This window comes from Heteronotia binoei, chromosome 7, assembly GCF_032191835.1.
Source record: "Heteronotia binoei isolate CCM8104 ecotype False Entrance Well chromosome 7, APGP_CSIRO_Hbin_v1, whole genome shotgun sequence".
NCBI lineage: Eukaryota > Metazoa > Chordata > Lepidosauria > Squamata > Gekkonidae > Heteronotia > Heteronotia binoei.
The window spans coordinates 2,634,947-2,651,198 of record NC_083229.1 but is presented as its reverse complement, the minus strand read 5'-3'; the positions used below and the strand labels follow the sequence as shown (position 1 = coordinate 2,651,198).

At 49.8% G+C, this 16,252-nt stretch overlaps 2 protein-coding genes across 2 annotated transcripts in view; both read right to left on the bottom strand.

The window, feature by feature from the left end:
* SLC39A4 (solute carrier family 39 member 4) overlaps positions 1–16,252 on the bottom strand; it is a 256,216-nt gene that overhangs the window by 200,628 nt on the left and 39,336 nt on the right. The window lies entirely within an intron of this gene.
* The window catches only part of CPSF1 (cleavage and polyadenylation specific factor 1), a 91,419-nt gene that overhangs the window by 68,555 nt on the left and 6,612 nt on the right, over positions 1–16,252 (bottom strand). Inside the window, 3 exon segments of the mRNA XM_060243155.1 lie at positions 4,413–4,546; positions 7,057–7,084; positions 11,445–11,597. Of these exon segments, the coding sequence (XP_060099138.1) occupies positions 4,413–4,546; positions 7,057–7,084; positions 11,445–11,588 (306 nt within the window). The 5' untranslated portion in view covers positions 11,589–11,597.

The window sequence follows — 16,252 nt, the reverse complement described above, 5'->3', positions numbered from 1 at the left end:
GGCCCATCCAGTCCAACACTCTGTGTCACATAAGAACATAAGAGAAGCCATGTTAGATCAGGCCAATGGCCCATCCAGTCCAACACTCTATGTCACAGAAGAACATAAGAGAAGCCCTGTTGGATCAGGCCAATGGCCCCTCCAGTCCAACACTCTGTGTCACAGAAGAACATAAGAGAAGCCCTGTTGGATCAGGCCAATGGCCCATCCAGTCCAACACTCTATGTCATAGAGTGGCAAAATTTTTTTATGGCTAATAGCCACTGATGGACCTGTGCTCCATATTTTTATCTAAACCCCTCTTGAAGGTGGCTATGCTTGTGGCCGCCACCACCTCCTGTGGCAGTGAATTCCACATGTTAATCACCCTTTGGGTGAAGAAGTACTTCCTTTTATCCGTTTTAACCTGTCTGCTCAGCAATTTCATCGAATGCCCACGAGTTCTTGTATTGTGAGAAAGGGAGAAAAAGTACTTCTTTCTCTACTTCGTGTCAGAATCCAAAGATACCTCTTCAGGCTCAAAAGCTTGTCAGGGACCCCTGCTCTACATTCCAGCAGCTGCTGGAATGGCCTTGAGTCAGCCATAGCTCTTGTAGGAGTTGTCCATGAAAGGGCAGCTGCTGTAAGAGCTCTCTCAGCCCCACCTACCTCACAGGGTGTCTGTTGTGGTGGGGAGGAGACGATGATATTGGATTTATATCCCGCCCTCCACTCTGAATCTCAGAGCGGCTTACAATCTCCTTTATCTTCCTCCCCCACGACAGACACCCTGTGAGCTGGGTGGGGCTGAGAGTCCTCTCACAGCAGCTGCCCTTTCAAGGACAACTCCTACGAGAGCTATGGCTGACCCAAGGCCATTCCAGCAGCTGCAAGTGGAGGGGTGGGGGAATCAAACCCAGTTCTCCCAGGTGAGAGTCCACGCACTTAACCACTACGCCAAACTGGAGATTGTGACTGCTCTGAGACTCTGAGATTCAGAGCATAGGGCTGGATATAAATCCAATATCTTCTTCTACAAGCTTCCCCATCCATGATAACGCAGACGTATGCCGCTTTTAAGCTATCGAGTACTGAGCCAAAGTGTGCCAATAAAAGTGATGGCTGTTTGCTGTCTCTGTAAAATCTCAGCTGCTGCCAAGAGGCCTCATAAACAGCTTCCTTGGCTTGCGGAGAGGCTCCGCCTCCACCGGACGTGACAGAGACGATGACATTGACATCCAAGAACAACCATAGATTAGAACCAGATGGTGGCGTGGGGTGGCATTCTAGCAGGAGCTCCTTTGCATATTAGGCCACACCCCCTGATGTAGCCGATCCTCCAAGATAAGCTCTTTTTTTGTAAGCTCTTGGAAGACTGGCTACATCAGGGGTGTGTGGCCTAATACGCAAAGGAGCTCCTGCTAGAATTCCACCCTGGTGTCATGCAAGGCTGGCGGAGGGACTCTGCTAACGATCGGTTGGAAACGGCCCCCAAGGAATGCCCGGTATCCAATTTAGAGCCTTCACGAATAAGCTGAGACCCAGATATGGCTCCCAGTCCAAAAGAACTGCTCATCCCCCCACTCTAGGAAGCCAGACAGTCCACTTTGCCTCATTCTCTGGCTCTCACTACAGTGTTCCTCTTCCCTTGAACGCAAACATATTTGTCTGCAAAAGTGCACACTGGACATTGTGTGTGTGTGTGTGTGTAATTTATACTCCCGTAATCTCTTTATGCTGCGGGTCTACAAAGCTTACTGAAGAGGAGGGCAGCTTTCGTTGGGCACGAGAAGTCAAGAATGTGTTCAGCTTAAAAACAAATGACCAGAAATAGCTATCAGGAAGGCCAAATGCTGATACGTTGGCAGAGGTCACTGGGGAAAGCTCTGTGGACCACCCACCAAGGTTTCCCCAATCCCTGTTGCTGTTACTGGGGGGGTGGAGGTGGAAAGCGAGTCGCAGCTGCTTGACAGCAAATCACAGCTGCTTTACAGCAACCCCATGGGATTTTCAAGGAAAGAGACTTCCAGAGGTGGTCTGTCATTGCCCGCCTCTGCATAGCAACTCTGGGCTTTTCCGGTGTTCTCCCATCCAAGTACTAACCAGGAGTGGCCCTGCTTAACTTCCAAGATCCGATGAGATTAGGATCTGGGGCATCTAGGTCAGGGCGTTATTATTACTACTACTTTCTTTATTGAAAGTTCTTTATTGAAAGCCTTTCTCAGTCAGTAGGGATAGCGACTGTTTATCTCATCACGTATACTAAACCCATCTTCCACTATATTTCAATGTATTTTTCTTCTAATGGCAAACTATATGCACGTTACGTGTTAAAAGGCAGATCAGTTGGATGGGAAAAACCTCTGAGAAAGAAATGCCCTCTTTTTGACCCAGGTTTATATAATAGAGTGATCGACAGACATTCTCACATTTTGACACACGACTGTTTTATTGCTTTCTCATACTCATGCTATCCAGATCAAAGGTTTGCTCAATTTGTTAATTTTACTATTCTGCCATTGGATATTAAATTTGGACCGTTCTGCATTCTAAACCACTGTGTACCAGCTATACGGAGAGCCAGTTTGGTGTACTGGTTAAGTGTGCGGACTCTTATCTGGGAGAACGGGGTTTGATTCCCCACTCCTCCACTTGCAGCTGCTAGCATGGCCTTGGGTCAGCCATAGCTCTGGCAGAGGTTGTCCTTGAAAGGGCAGCTGCTGTGAGAGTCCTCTCCAGTCCCACCCACCTCACAGGGTGTTTGTTGTGGGGGAGGAAGGTAAAGGAGATTGTGAGCCGCTCTGAGACTCTTCGGAGTGGAGGGCGGGATATAAATCCAATATCTTCATCTACCTCACAGGGTGTCTGTTGTGGGGGAGGAAGGTAAAGGAGATTGTGAGCCGCTCTTAGATTCTTCGGAGTGGAGGGCGGGATATAAATCCAATATCTTCATCTACCTCACAGGGTGTCTGTTGGGGGGGAGGAAGGTAAAGGAGATTGTGAGCTGCTCTGAGACTCTTCGGAGTGGAGGGCGGGATATAAATCCAATATCTTCATCTTCTTCTTCTTCTTCTATACGTAGCTCTGCTCACTGTGCCTGATTCCTCGTCTGATGAAGTGTGCTTGGAGCACACAAAAGCTGACGTTCTGAATAAAACTTGGTTGGTCTTAAAGGAGCTTTGTTCTACTGCTTCAGACCAACACGACCTGCCCGCTTGGGTCTACCTTAAATAATACACTTGACTTCGAGGCTGTCAAGCAAGGCCTCACTGATACCCTTCAGAGTACGACGGCCTCTACGTTAAGACTCTTCATGTTAAAATATCGGACCTGACAAAGGAACTTAGAGAGACATCCAAAATGGCAGATATGGCTTTTACACTAGGGGAAATGTTACAAGAGTTGGTTAAGCAACTTCAAGAGCGGGTACTTCAAAATAAATTAACTCCTTTAGATTGCCAGTTACGTCTAAGAAACCTTAAACTAAGAGGAACTGAGGAGACTGTGGTGTCTCAAGATACATCTATGACCCCTAGGATATCTGTATTGTAACCTATAATACGTGCTGTACCATTCGTGCTGCATAATTCGATTGTTCATTGATGGTTTTATTGTTGGATTTTACTGTTTTATTATTTATCGTGCTTGTGATCTGCCCTGAGCCCATTACGGGGAAGGGCGGACTATAAATCTACTAAATAAATAAATGAAAAATAAAGATTCAGCTTCCTTTATATCGCAATAACACGGCTGTCCGCTTGGATCTTTCTCAGTAAGATGCAGGGAGGGCCGTGGCTCAGTGGCAAAGCATCTGCTCGGCGTGCAGAAGGTCCCAGGTTCAATCTCCGGTTTCTCCAGCTAAAAGACCAGGCAGGAGGTGATGCAAAAGACCTCTGCCTGAGACCTTGGAAAGCAGCTGCCGGTCTGAATAGACAATACTGACTTTGATAGACCGACGGTCTGAGTCAGTGTAAGGCAGAATCAATGCAGATTACACAGTGTAAGTCAGCGGTGGCCAAACTGTGGCTCAGGAGCCACATGTGGCTCCTGAAGTTCCCACCATCCACCGGCCAGCTTGCAGAAGGCATTTCTCTCTTTAAATCACTTCTCCAAGCCAAGCCAGCCAGTGGCTTGGAAAATGCATTTAAAGTTACTTTCCTTCTACCTCCACCTCCCCCATCTATTTGCCTGCCTTCCTTCCTTCCTTCTGATGTCCACGTCTTGCAGCTCTCAAACATCTGACGTTTATTCGATGTGGCTCTTACATTAAGCCAGTTTGGCCACCCCCAGTTTAAGTCAATGCAATCAACTGGACTACAGTCTCCTAGAATAAATACGTTTTTGGACTCGGCATGATGCATCTCTCAGCACCTCGCTCATGCACACTCTGGGCAGCCCTCCCAGAAACCTTCTGAGTGCTGCTGTCGTCTTACCTTGGCATCCTTGAAGCTGAGTAGGAGGGCGTCTCTCTTGGCTCCCGCCAGCTGGACGCTGGCCATGGACATGACATTGCCGAAGAAGGAGAAGGCGGCCACCAGCTCCAGCTTCTCCTTGTGGCCTTTGCCTTCTGAGCGAGACAGCAAATCATCATGTGAGGGAGAGAGAACTAGAGATCTGTGGGCTGGAGACACACAGCGCACTCACGCAGAAACTAATCTAGCCCCCTTCCCACTACGGATCTACCTGAAAGAATCCTCCCTAAGCCTACAACTTAGGTTCAAATCTGGCCCATGAACCTTACACTGGCACCATTCAAAGAGACTGGGAGTGTCCATGGTTCAAACAGAGACCCTGACAGTGTGCAGAAGACTCCAGTCAGACCCTGGCAGTTCCACTTCCAGGACCTCAGGTAACAAGCACTAGGGAAGCCCTTTCCCTCCCCAGAGAGCCAGAGAGCAGACAAGACTAAGCTAGAGATACCAATGGCTTGACACGTCCCTGTATTCATCGGAAGGCAAGTTCAACACTTCTGACCTCCATGACGGCCTTCTTCTTGTGAGGGGTAACTTCCTGCAAATCTGTGGGTCTCTTCCCTGGGGCTCAGCGGCAGAGAACCTGCTCGGCATGCAGGTCCCGGGTTCAATCCCTGACATCTCCAGCAAGCACCAGGCGGTAGGTGATGTCATTGACTTCTGCCTGAGACCCTGGAGAGCAGCTGCCAGTTGGGGTGGACAATACTGACCTCAGTGGATTGATGGTCTGATTCATACGGAGCCAGGGGCTACAGCTCAGTGGCAGAGCATCTGCCTGGCACACAGATGGTCCCAGGTTCAATCCCTGGCATCTCCAGTTAAAACAAGAAGACTGCAGATTTATACCTCGCCGTTCTCTCTGAATCAGAGACTCAGAGCGGCCTACAATCTCCTATATCTTCTCCCCCCACAACAGACACCCTGTGAGGTGGGTGGGGCTGAGAGAGCTCTCCCAAAAGCTGCCCATTCAAGGACAGCGACTCAGAGCGGCCTACAATCTCCTATATCTTCTCCCCCCACAACAGACACCCTGTGAGGTGGGTGGGGCTGCGAGAGCTCTTACAGCAGCTGCCCTTTCAAGGACAACCTCTGCCAGAGCTCTGGCTGACCCAAGGCCATTCTAGCAGGTGCAAGTGGAGGTGTGAAGAATCAAACCCGGTTCTCCCAGATAAGAGTCCGCACACTTAAGCACTACACCAAACTGACTCTCTTCCTCCCCCACAACAGACACCCTGTGAGTTGGGTGGAGCTGAGAGAGCTCTGACAGAAGCTGCCCTTCCAAGGACAACTCTGCCAGAGCTATGGCTGACCCAAGGCCATTCCAGCAGGTGCAAGTGGAGGAGTGCGGAATCAAACCCGGTTCTCCCTGACAAGAGTCTGTGCACTTAACCACTACACCAGACTGGCAGCAGATGTGAAAAACCTCTGCCTGAGACCCTGGAGAGCAGCTGCCAGTCTGAGTAGACATTACCGAACCTGATGGACCAAAGGGGGTTTGATTCACTATAAGGCAGTTTCATGTGTTCATGCCTGCCACTGCCCTCCTGGGCTCCGGACTCTTAGAAACATAGAATAAAATCATCGAGTTGGAAGGGACCTCCAGGGTCATCTACGCTGCAGCCCCCTGCAGAATGCAGGAAACTCACAAACACTCCCCCATGCCCCCAGTGACACCAGAAGATGGTTAAAAAAAAACAACTCCAAGATCCCGGGCAAAACCGGCCTGGAGAAAAATTGCTGCCTGGCCCCAAAGTGGCCATCAGCAGTTCCCTGAGCGTGTCAGAAAGGGCCATGAGAACTAACCACTGGGGCAACCCCTCCTGTCCTCCTTCTCACCATCTGCCTCATTTTCAGAATCAGCTTTGCTGTCAGATGACTTCCTAGCCTCTGTTTAAAAACCTCCAAAGAAGGAGAAGTCCACCACCTCTTGTCTTCCTCTTCTGCTCCACAAAAGCCTTGCTCCTAACTCACCGCTTGGAGAGCCAGTTTGGTGTAGTGGTTAAGTGTGCGGACTCTTATCTGGGAGAACCGGGTTTGATTCCCCACTCCTCCACTTGCACCTGCTGGAATGGCCTTGGGTCAGTCGTAGCTCTGGCAGAACTGTCCTTGAAAGGGAAGCTGTGAGAGCCCTCTCAGCCCCACCCACCTCACAGGGTGTCTGTTGTGGGGGAGGAAGGTAAAGGAGATTGAGAGCCGCTCTGAGACTCTTCGGAGTGGAGGGCGGGATATAAATCCAATATCTTCATCTACCTCACAGGGTGTCTGTTGTGGGGGAGGAAGGTAAAGGAGATTGAGAGCCGCTCTGAGACTCTTCGGAGTGGAGGGCGGGATATAAATCCAATATCTTCATCTACCTCACAGGGTGCCTGTTGTGGGGAGGGGGAAGGGAAAGGAGATTGTGAGCCGCTCTGAGACTCTTCGGAGTGGAGGGTGCGATATAAATCCAATATCTTCTTCTTCATTCAGCTCATGCCATTCCTGCCTTAACTGTGGTCCGTAACTGAAGAAATCGCCTGAAATGCTCTCTCTCTCTCTCTCTCTCTGCAGCTTCCCATCCCCATGCCTCTCTTCCCAGGAATCTCAAACCAGCGCCCCCTCCACTCACCTGTGTTCCTGTCATTTTTCGTCGAGGTCTGGAAGAGAAGCAGAGGAACCTTGTCAGCCTGACCGTTACAGGACAGACACTCTGCACCAATCGCACAGCCCTGCTCAGACAGCTGGGGCGCCCCATCACCCCCCCCCCTTCCAGGGCAAAGAGCCGAAGCGAGAACTAACCTCGGTCCTGAAGTGCAATCAGCACTACAGAGAGAAAGCCAAGAGTGGGGGATCAAAAGGACTCAGCCGGGCACTTCTCTTCCCCTCCCTGACCGCAAACGCTCCAGGATCTATCCTGTCGTCATGCATCTTAGCACAGCACTATCAGATCACTGCATACTTTTCAGACCCAAGCCCCTGGCTTTCAGCCCCATGAATACCGCTCCTCTTTCTTCTCCCCACCCGACAACAGGATCAGAATTTGTCAGACTTCCTCCCAGAGGGCATCACCGTCCCTTCCTCAGCTGCGTCTCCCTCTGAAAGCCGTGTGTCAGCAAATCCATCCTGCAGTACCAGAAGTGCACCCCCCCCAACAGCCTCTGCAGAGCAGCGTTAATTCCACCTCACTGAAAGGAACGAGCACCTCTCCACCCAGTTCAGCCAAGGGCAAAAGACAAAGGGGCTAGATGCCATCAGCTGGCACGACAGCAGCAGGGGAGCAAGGTACATGCCTTCACTGAAAATGTCAAGACAAGACTGCAATAATTGCAATAAAAAAGCAATTAAAAAGCCAATAAAAAAGGCCAACGCCATGCTGGGAATTATTAGGAAGGGAACTGAAAACAAATCAGCCAGTATCATAATGCCCCTGTATAAATCGATGGTGCGGTCTCATTTGGAGTACTGTGTGCAGTTCTGGTCGCCGCACCTCAAAAAAGATATTATAGCATTGGAGAAAGTTCAGAAAAGGGCAACTAGAATGATTAAAGGGCTGGAACACCTTCCCTATGAAGAAAGGTTGAAACGCTTAGGGCTCTTTAGCTTGGAGAAACGTCGACTGCAGGGTGACATGATAGAGGTTTACAAGATAATGCATGGGATGGAGAAAGTAGAGAAAGAAGTCCTTTTCTCCCTTTCTCGCAATACAAGAACTCGTGGGCATTCAATGAAATTGCTGAGCAGTCGGGTTAAAATGGATAAAAAGAAGTACTTCTTCACCCAAAGGGTGATTAACATGTGGAATTAACTGCCACAGGAGGTGGTGGCGGCCACAAGCATAGCCAGCTTCAAGAGGGGGTTTGATAAAAATATGGAGCAGAGGTCCATCAGTGGCTATTAGCCACAGTATATATATGTGTGTATGTGTGTGTGTACACACACACATATTTTGGCCACTGTGTGACACAGAGTGTTGGACTGGAGGGGCCATTGGCCTGATCCAACAGGGCTTCTCTTATGTTCTTATGTGGCACAGAGTGTTGGACTGGAGGGTCCATTGGCATGATCCAACAGGGCTTCTCTTATGTTCTTATGTGGCACAGAGTGTTGGACTGGAGGGGCCACTGACCTGATCCAACAGGGCTTCTCTTATGTTCTTATGTGACACAGAGTGTGGGACTGGAAGGGCCACTGGCCTGATCCAACATGGCTTCTCTTAAGTTCTTATGTGACACAGAGTGTTGGACTGGAGGGGCCATTGGCCTGATCCAACAGGGCTTCTCTTATGTTCTTATGTGGCACAGAGTGTTGGACTGGAGGGTCCATTGGCATGATCCAACAGGGCTTCTCTTATGTTCTTATGTGGCACAAAGTGTTGGACTGGAGGGGCCACTGACCTGATCCAACAGAGCTTCTCTTATGTTCTTATGTGACACAGAGTGTTGGACTGGAGGGGCCATTGGCCTGATCCAACATGGCTTCTCTTCTGTTCTTATGTGACACAGAGTGTGGGACTGGAGGGGCCATTGGCCTGATCCAACATGGCTTCTCTTCTGTTCTTATGTGACACGGAGTGTTGGACTAGAGGAGCCATTGGCTTGATCCAACAGGGCTTCTCTTATGTTCTTATGTGACACAGAGTGTTGGACTGGAGGGGCCACTGGCCTGATCCAACAGGGCTTCTCTTATGTTCTTATGTGACACAGAGTGTTGGACTGGAGGGGCCACTGGCCTGATCCAACAGGGCTTCTCTTATGTTCTTATGTGACACAGAGTGTTGGACTGGAGGGGCCACTGGCCTGATCCAACATGGCTTCTCTTATGTTCTTATGTGACACAGTGTTGGACTGGATGGGCCACTGGCCTGATCCAACAGGGCTTCTCTTATGTTCTTATGTGACACAGAGTGTTGGACTGGAGGGGCCACTGGCCTGATCCAACATGGCTTCTCTTATGTTCTTATGTGACACAGTGTTGGACTGGATGGGCCACTGGCCTGATCCAACAGGGCTTCTCTTATGTTCTTATATGACACAAGAGTGTTGGACTGGAGGAGCCACTGGCCTGATCCAACATGGCTTCTCTTATGTTCTTATGTGACACAGAGTGTTGGACTGGAGGGGCCACTGGCCTGATCCAACATGGCTTCTCTTATGTTCTTATGTGATACATTGGACTGGAGGAGCCACTGGCCTGATCCAACAGGACTTCTCTTATGTTCTTATGTGACACAGAGTGTTGGACTGGAGGGGCCATTGGCCTGATCCAACATGGCTTCTCTTATGTTCTTATGTGACGCAGAGTGTTGGACTGGAGGAGCCACTGGCCTGATCCAACAGGACTTCTCTTATGTTCTTATGTGACACAGAGTGTTGGACTGGAGGGGCCATTGGCCTGATCCAACATGGCTTCTCTTATGTGGCACAGAGTGTTGGACTGGAGGAGCCACTGGCCTGATCCAACAGGACTTCTCTTATGTTCTCCCAGCTTCCATTTTCAACTCCTGTTGCATGACTCTTCTCTCGCTACTCAGTTCAAGTATGACTGGGGTGCAACAGAAGCACCCATCTTTGGGGAGGGATGTGGGTTATTAGCGACACCCACAAAGCTCCGAGTATATCTAGCTGTGATCCTACAGGATGTCCCCTTTAGCCCTCTGAAGAGAGTTCCCCTAGGGTTGCCCTGTCACGATGGTAAAACAGACGACATGGGAATGACCTAAGCTTCTTTGGGCCCCCACTGGGGAGAAAGGCAAAGTATAAATGAATTAAATAAAATACATAAATAATTGAGGTGTTTCAGCGACTGTGGGCTTTTGTTGTCAGGGGCTGGAAGGAATGCCTGTCTACAAACCGTATTACATCAGTAACGCTCCTCTCAATAACCTTCCAGGCCCAAGCTGAGGTGGTGGTTTTAACTTTGAAAGCCTTACACAGCCCGAGAAACTCATGTCTGCAGCTTCACAACTCACATGATCTGGAAATCAGACTCTGTTCTCTTCCATCCCTAAGGCAGAGGAACGCAGAGGCAGCCAGGAGTATGGCCTTTCCCGCGGCAGATACTTTGGGATGTTTTGCTTCACGAGGAAACATAAGAACATAAGAGAAGCCATGTTGGATCAGGCCAATGGCCCATCCAGTCCAACACTCTGTGTCACACAGTGGCCAACGTAAGTGTGTGTGGCTAATAACTACTGATGGACCTCTGCTCCATATTTTTATCCAAACCCCTCTTAAAGCTGGCTATGCTTGTGGCCGCCACCACCTCCTGTGGCAGTGAATTCCACACGTTAATCACCCTTTGGATGAAGAAGGACTTCCTTTTATCCGTTTTAACCTGACTGCTCAGCAATTTCATTGAATGCCCACGAGTTCTTGTATTGTGAGAAAGGGAGAAAAGGACTTCTTTCTCTACTTTCTCCATCCCAAAAAGGAAATGAAGGTCCCGTGGGTAAGCACCAGTCATTTCTGACTCTGGGGCGACGTCGCTTTCACAACATTTTCACGGCAGACTTTTTACGGGGTGGTTTGCCATTGCCTTCCTCAGTCTTTTACACTTCCCCAAGCTGGGGACTCATTTGACCGACCTCGGAAGGATGGAAGGCTGAGTCAACCTTGGGCCGGCTACCTGAATCCAGCTTCTGCTGGAATCTAACTCAAGTCGTGAGCAGAGAGTTCAGACCCACAGTACTGCAGTACTGCTGCTTTGCCATTCTGTGCCACGGGGCCAATTCACGAGAAAGGGGCATTAAAAAGACAACACTTTTTAATAGTCTGCTTTTGGTGGTGTTCACTAAGTTTTAGTTACATTTTATTTCTCTGTTTTCGTTTGAATAAGATGGGCTTTTATCTCCGTTTTGAAGCACTAGGAAAAAGTAGCCTCAAAAAGTTTTAAAATAAAACAAAAGTGTGGCTTTATAGGCAGCACCAAGTAATAATTTCTTTTAGGTCTTCTACAAACCCTCCCACAAACAAGCATCGCTGTATTCGACACTGGTCACAAAGAGAAAGCTCAAAATACCTCGGAGTCTTGGTTGAGCCTGTAAACGTACAGCTGAGAGGTTCCGGCCACCACCAAGTTGCGCTCAGAATTGGAGAAAAAATTGCAGTACATGGAAAACTCCAGCCCTGTGGGAGGGTGCGCCTGCTTGTACACGGCGTACATCTTGGCTGGCTCCCTGCAAAGGCACACAGAAACATCTCAGTGGGGAGAGCTGCCTACTTCCACTGGAAAGGACTTAAGGCCCCAGGTCGGTTTTGAACAGAGGAGATGGGCCAATCCTGGCCCAAGGGGGCTGCTGTTGTGTTCCATGCCAGAGACAACACACAGTTAGCCTATCTCTGAAAGCTAATGGTAGAAGTGCGAAGGGGAGGGACGGTGGCTCAGTGGTAGAGCATCTGCTTGGGAAGCAGAAGGTCCCAGGTTCAATCCCCCGCATCTCCAACGAAAATAATAATAATAATAATACTTTTTATTTATATCCCGCCCTCCCCGCACAGGCAGGCTCAGGGCGGCTCACAACGTAAAAATGCAATACAATAAAATCATACATAGCAATAAAATCATCATAAATCAATTTACAAATTACATTAAAATTAACATTAAGGTGCTATAATAGGTCTTTCATAAAAGGGTCCAGGCAAAACCTCAGCTTGAGACCCTGGAGAGCCGCTGCCAGTCTGAGAAGACAAGACTGGCTTTGATGGACCAAAGGTCTGATTCAGTATAAGGCAGCTTCAGATGTTCATATGAGAGGGTGACGCAAGAGAGCACAAGAGCAATGCAATCAGTATCATAAACCCAAATAACAAAATACAAACTGCGAAAGTTGATATTAATCTCAAGGTAGCATTATCCAATGTGCCATTATCCAGCCCAGAACGTCTTTATATCATTTCCGCCCCCCCCCCCCCTTTTGGGGGCAGTCATGTTTATATTGATATAGAGACGTTCTGGGCTTGTGAACATACTGTCTTTTTGCTGTAACGCTGCATATTCGCATATACAGAAAGTTTGGATAAGCAGTGCATCGAGATTAATATCGATTATAACTTCTGCAGTTTGTATTTCGTTATTTGGGGTTTATTTATTCATTCAATTTTTAGCCCGCCCTTCCCACAGAACAGGGGTGGCCAAGGGTAGCTCTCCAGATGTTTTCTGCCTACAACTCCCATCAGCCCCAGCCAGCATGGCCCATGGCTGGGGCTGATGGGAGTTGGAGGCAAAAAACATCTGGTGAGCTACCGTTGGCCACCCCTGCCATAGAATAGGCTCAAGGCGGGTTATATCATAAAAACAATCAACAGTAAAAACAGTAAAACCACCAATGTAAAATACATAAAATCTAAAAGACTAAGATGGCAGATTCCAGCTCAGATGTGACCTATTGTCCCGGTCCAGCAGATCTTGTAGCGCTGGGTTGGAATGAAGGGGGGAGGCCGGTAACGAGTGACGTCCGCTGCCTCAGCTGAAAGCTGGCAAAAGAGCTCTGTTTTACAGGCCCTGCGGAATTGAAGCAGATCCCGCAGGGCCCGGATCTCCAGGGGGAGCTCATTCCACCAGGCAGGGGCCAGGGCTGAAAAGGCCCTGGTCCTCATCGAGGCCAGAAAGGTGTCAGTATATTGAGTCTGCGTAAGGTATGACGCATGCTTAGATTGGAAGCATCTAAGGATGACAGCCAGTGACAGCTGGAAACATGTGAGCTGAGTCAGGTGTGCTGTTTTTTCTCCTCTTGTGGGAGTGGTTTAGTGACTCAGCACTACGTCGCTATTGGCTGACTGTACTACATATGCACTTGGGTGGCTCTGTGTTCGTCCCTTGGGATGCAACTGATGCTAGGCGAAGCACTTTGTCACTCTGAGAAAGCTTGTATACATTCACCTCTGTATACCGTATTTTTCGCACCATAAGGCGCTCCGGACGATAGGACGCACCTTCCTCCTGGGGGGCGATCCGCTGCCTCTGCCTCCGATCCGGCGCTTCCCCCGCGCCTCCCTGCCTGGCTCCATCTTCTTTCAGCAAGCGCTGGGATCGCTCCACGTGGCCCCACCGCAAACCCAGCGCTTCGCGAGCGCCGGCTGCGGAGGGGGCAGCGGGCTTCCTCCTTGCCTGTGTGCCTGGCTCCACCTCTGATGCTTAAAGCAAGCTCTGGGATCGCTCCCTCCGCCCTCTGATCCCAGCGCTTGCTTTAAGCTTCACAGCTGAAGCCAGGCACACAGGCAAGGAGAAGAAGAAGAAGATATTGGATTTATATCCTGCCCTCCACTCTGAAGAGTCTCAGAGCGGCTCACAATCTCCTTTATCTTCCTCCCCCACAACAGACACCCCCTGAGGTGGGTGGGGCTGAGAGAGCTCTCACAGCAGCTGCCCTTTCAAGGACAACCTCTGCCAGAGCTATGGCTGACCCAAGGCCATTTCAGCAGGTGCAAGTGGAGGAGTGGGGAATCAAACCCGGTTCTCCCAGATAAGAGTCCGCACACTTAACCACTACACCAAACTGGAAGCACGCTGCCGCCTCTGCAGCCAGCGCTCGTGAAGCGCTGGGTTTGCGGTGGGGCCATGTGGAGCGATCCCAGCGCTTGCTGAAAGAAGATGGAGCCAGGCAGGGAGGTGCGGGGAAAGCACCGGATCGGAGGCAGAGGCAGCGGATCGCCCCCCCCCCCCCCGGAGGAAGATACGTACCGGTACCTTCGCTCCACAAGACGCACACACTTTCCCCCCCACTTTTTTTGGGGGGAAGTGCGTCTTATGGTGCGAAAAATACGGTATATTTGTAAATGCACACTGCTTTATTTAAAGACGTCGTGTGTGAGAGTTTCCTTGGAGAGTCTACCTGGAGAGTCAGTAGCAAGCATTACTCAGCCACATACCGAGAGAAGGATGTCTCTGGGGCCGGGCATCACCAGAAGTTGTTGGGTTGCTGATCGTAAGGACCGACGGGGCTCATACAGGGAGAGGTGGTCCCAAAGGTATGCTGTCCCCTGGCTGTATAGGTCTTTAAAAGTAGGTACCAACACCTTGAACCGGATCCGGTACTCAATGGGTAGACGGTGCAGTTCACACAGCACATGCGTGCGGCAGCGTTCTGCGCCAGCTGGAGTTTCCGGAGGAGGGTCAAGGGCAGCCCCATGTAGAGAGAGTTACGATAATCTAGCCTGGAAGTGGCCATCGCATTATGGGATAACCGGTTAGGATACCGGTTATCCCTGAAACCCGACAGGTGCTGTGCTTGACATAACTCTCACGCGCCAGGCACTCCGGCGCAACCAAGAAAAAAGGCTCATGCTCAGAGATGAGAACACGCCTGAGCAGTGTCCCAGAGGCAAGCAGAGGTCCCAAACAGTTGACTCTGCTCCTGCAAAGAGTTACATCTTTGACCAATGCAGGCTTGCAAGCCCAGCTGAAAGGGGGAGCACAAGCTCTACATGTAACCTGTGCAGCCCAATATAGCTTACTGCAGCAGGGGCAGATCTGCACACTGGACACTTTCGTTGGCGCGTAATGAGCCAGCCAGTCACCCTGATATTGTTCACCCCACAACCTGACTGTGTAGATCAGGGGTACCCAACCCCTCCGTCCGTGGACCAGTACGGGTCCGTGACCTGTTAGTAACCAGGGACGTGAGTTGTATAATTATTTCATTATGCATTACAATGTAGTAATAACAATAATAATAAGACGACATTGGATTTATATCCTGCCCTCAACTCCAAATTTCAGAGTCTCAAAACAGTCACAATCTCCTTTACCTTCCCCCTCCCCCACAACAGACACCCTGTGAGGTGGGTGGGGCAGAGAGAGCTCTCCCAGAAGCTGCCCTTTCAAGGACAACTTCTGCCAGAGCTACGGCTGACCCAAGGCCATTCCAGCAGCTGCAAGTGGAGGAGTGGGGAATCAAACCCGGTTCTCCCAGATAAGAGAGCTCTGGCTGACCCAAGGCCATTCCAGCAGCTGCAAATGGAGGAGTGGGGAATCAAACCCAGTTCTCCCAGATAAGAGAGCTATAGCTGACCCAAGGCCATTCCAGCAGCTGCAAGTGGAGGAGGGGGGAATCAAACCCGGTTCTCCCAGATAAGAGAGCTCTAACTGACCCAAGCCCATTCCAGCAGCTGCAAGTGGAGGAGCGGGGAATCAAACCCGGTTCTCCCAGATTAGAGTCCGCACACTTAACCACTACACCAAACTAAAGTGCTCAATTGTATCATCCCGAAACCACTGCCCACCCCCCACCCGTCCCTGGAAAAATTGTCTTCCACAAAACCGGTCCCTGGTGCCAAAAAGGTTGGGGACTGCTGGTGTCGATGATTCATCTTTGTACCTAAGACCTGACACCTGTCTTTGGAATCCATTCCTATCTTTTAAGACAGTCATTTTTTTTAAACAGAGTGATAAGCTTAAAGCAAAATGGTTAACCCTATTAAAGCCCTATCTCTGGATTACACATTAGCTCAAGACCCTATTCATCTCCTAATATTTGGTAAGAACATCTGGCATCCTGCTGGATTCAGCCAAGGGGTGATCACAGAATCATAGAGTTGGAAGGGACCTCCAGGGTCATCTAGTCCAACCCCCTGCACAATGCAGGAAACTCACAAACCCCTCCCCCTAAATTCACAGGATCAGCATTGCTGTCAGATGGCCACCTAGTCTCTGTTTTTGTAACAGTGGGCAGTCAGAAGCCCCATGAAAGCTTATAAGAAGGGCATAATAGCCAGAGCTCTTCCTTGCTGTTGATGTTCAAAGGTGCACTACCACAGAAGCTGGAGGTTCCACTAAAGTATAATGGCTAATAGCTACTGATAGAACAAATTTTGAGTCCAGTGGCACCT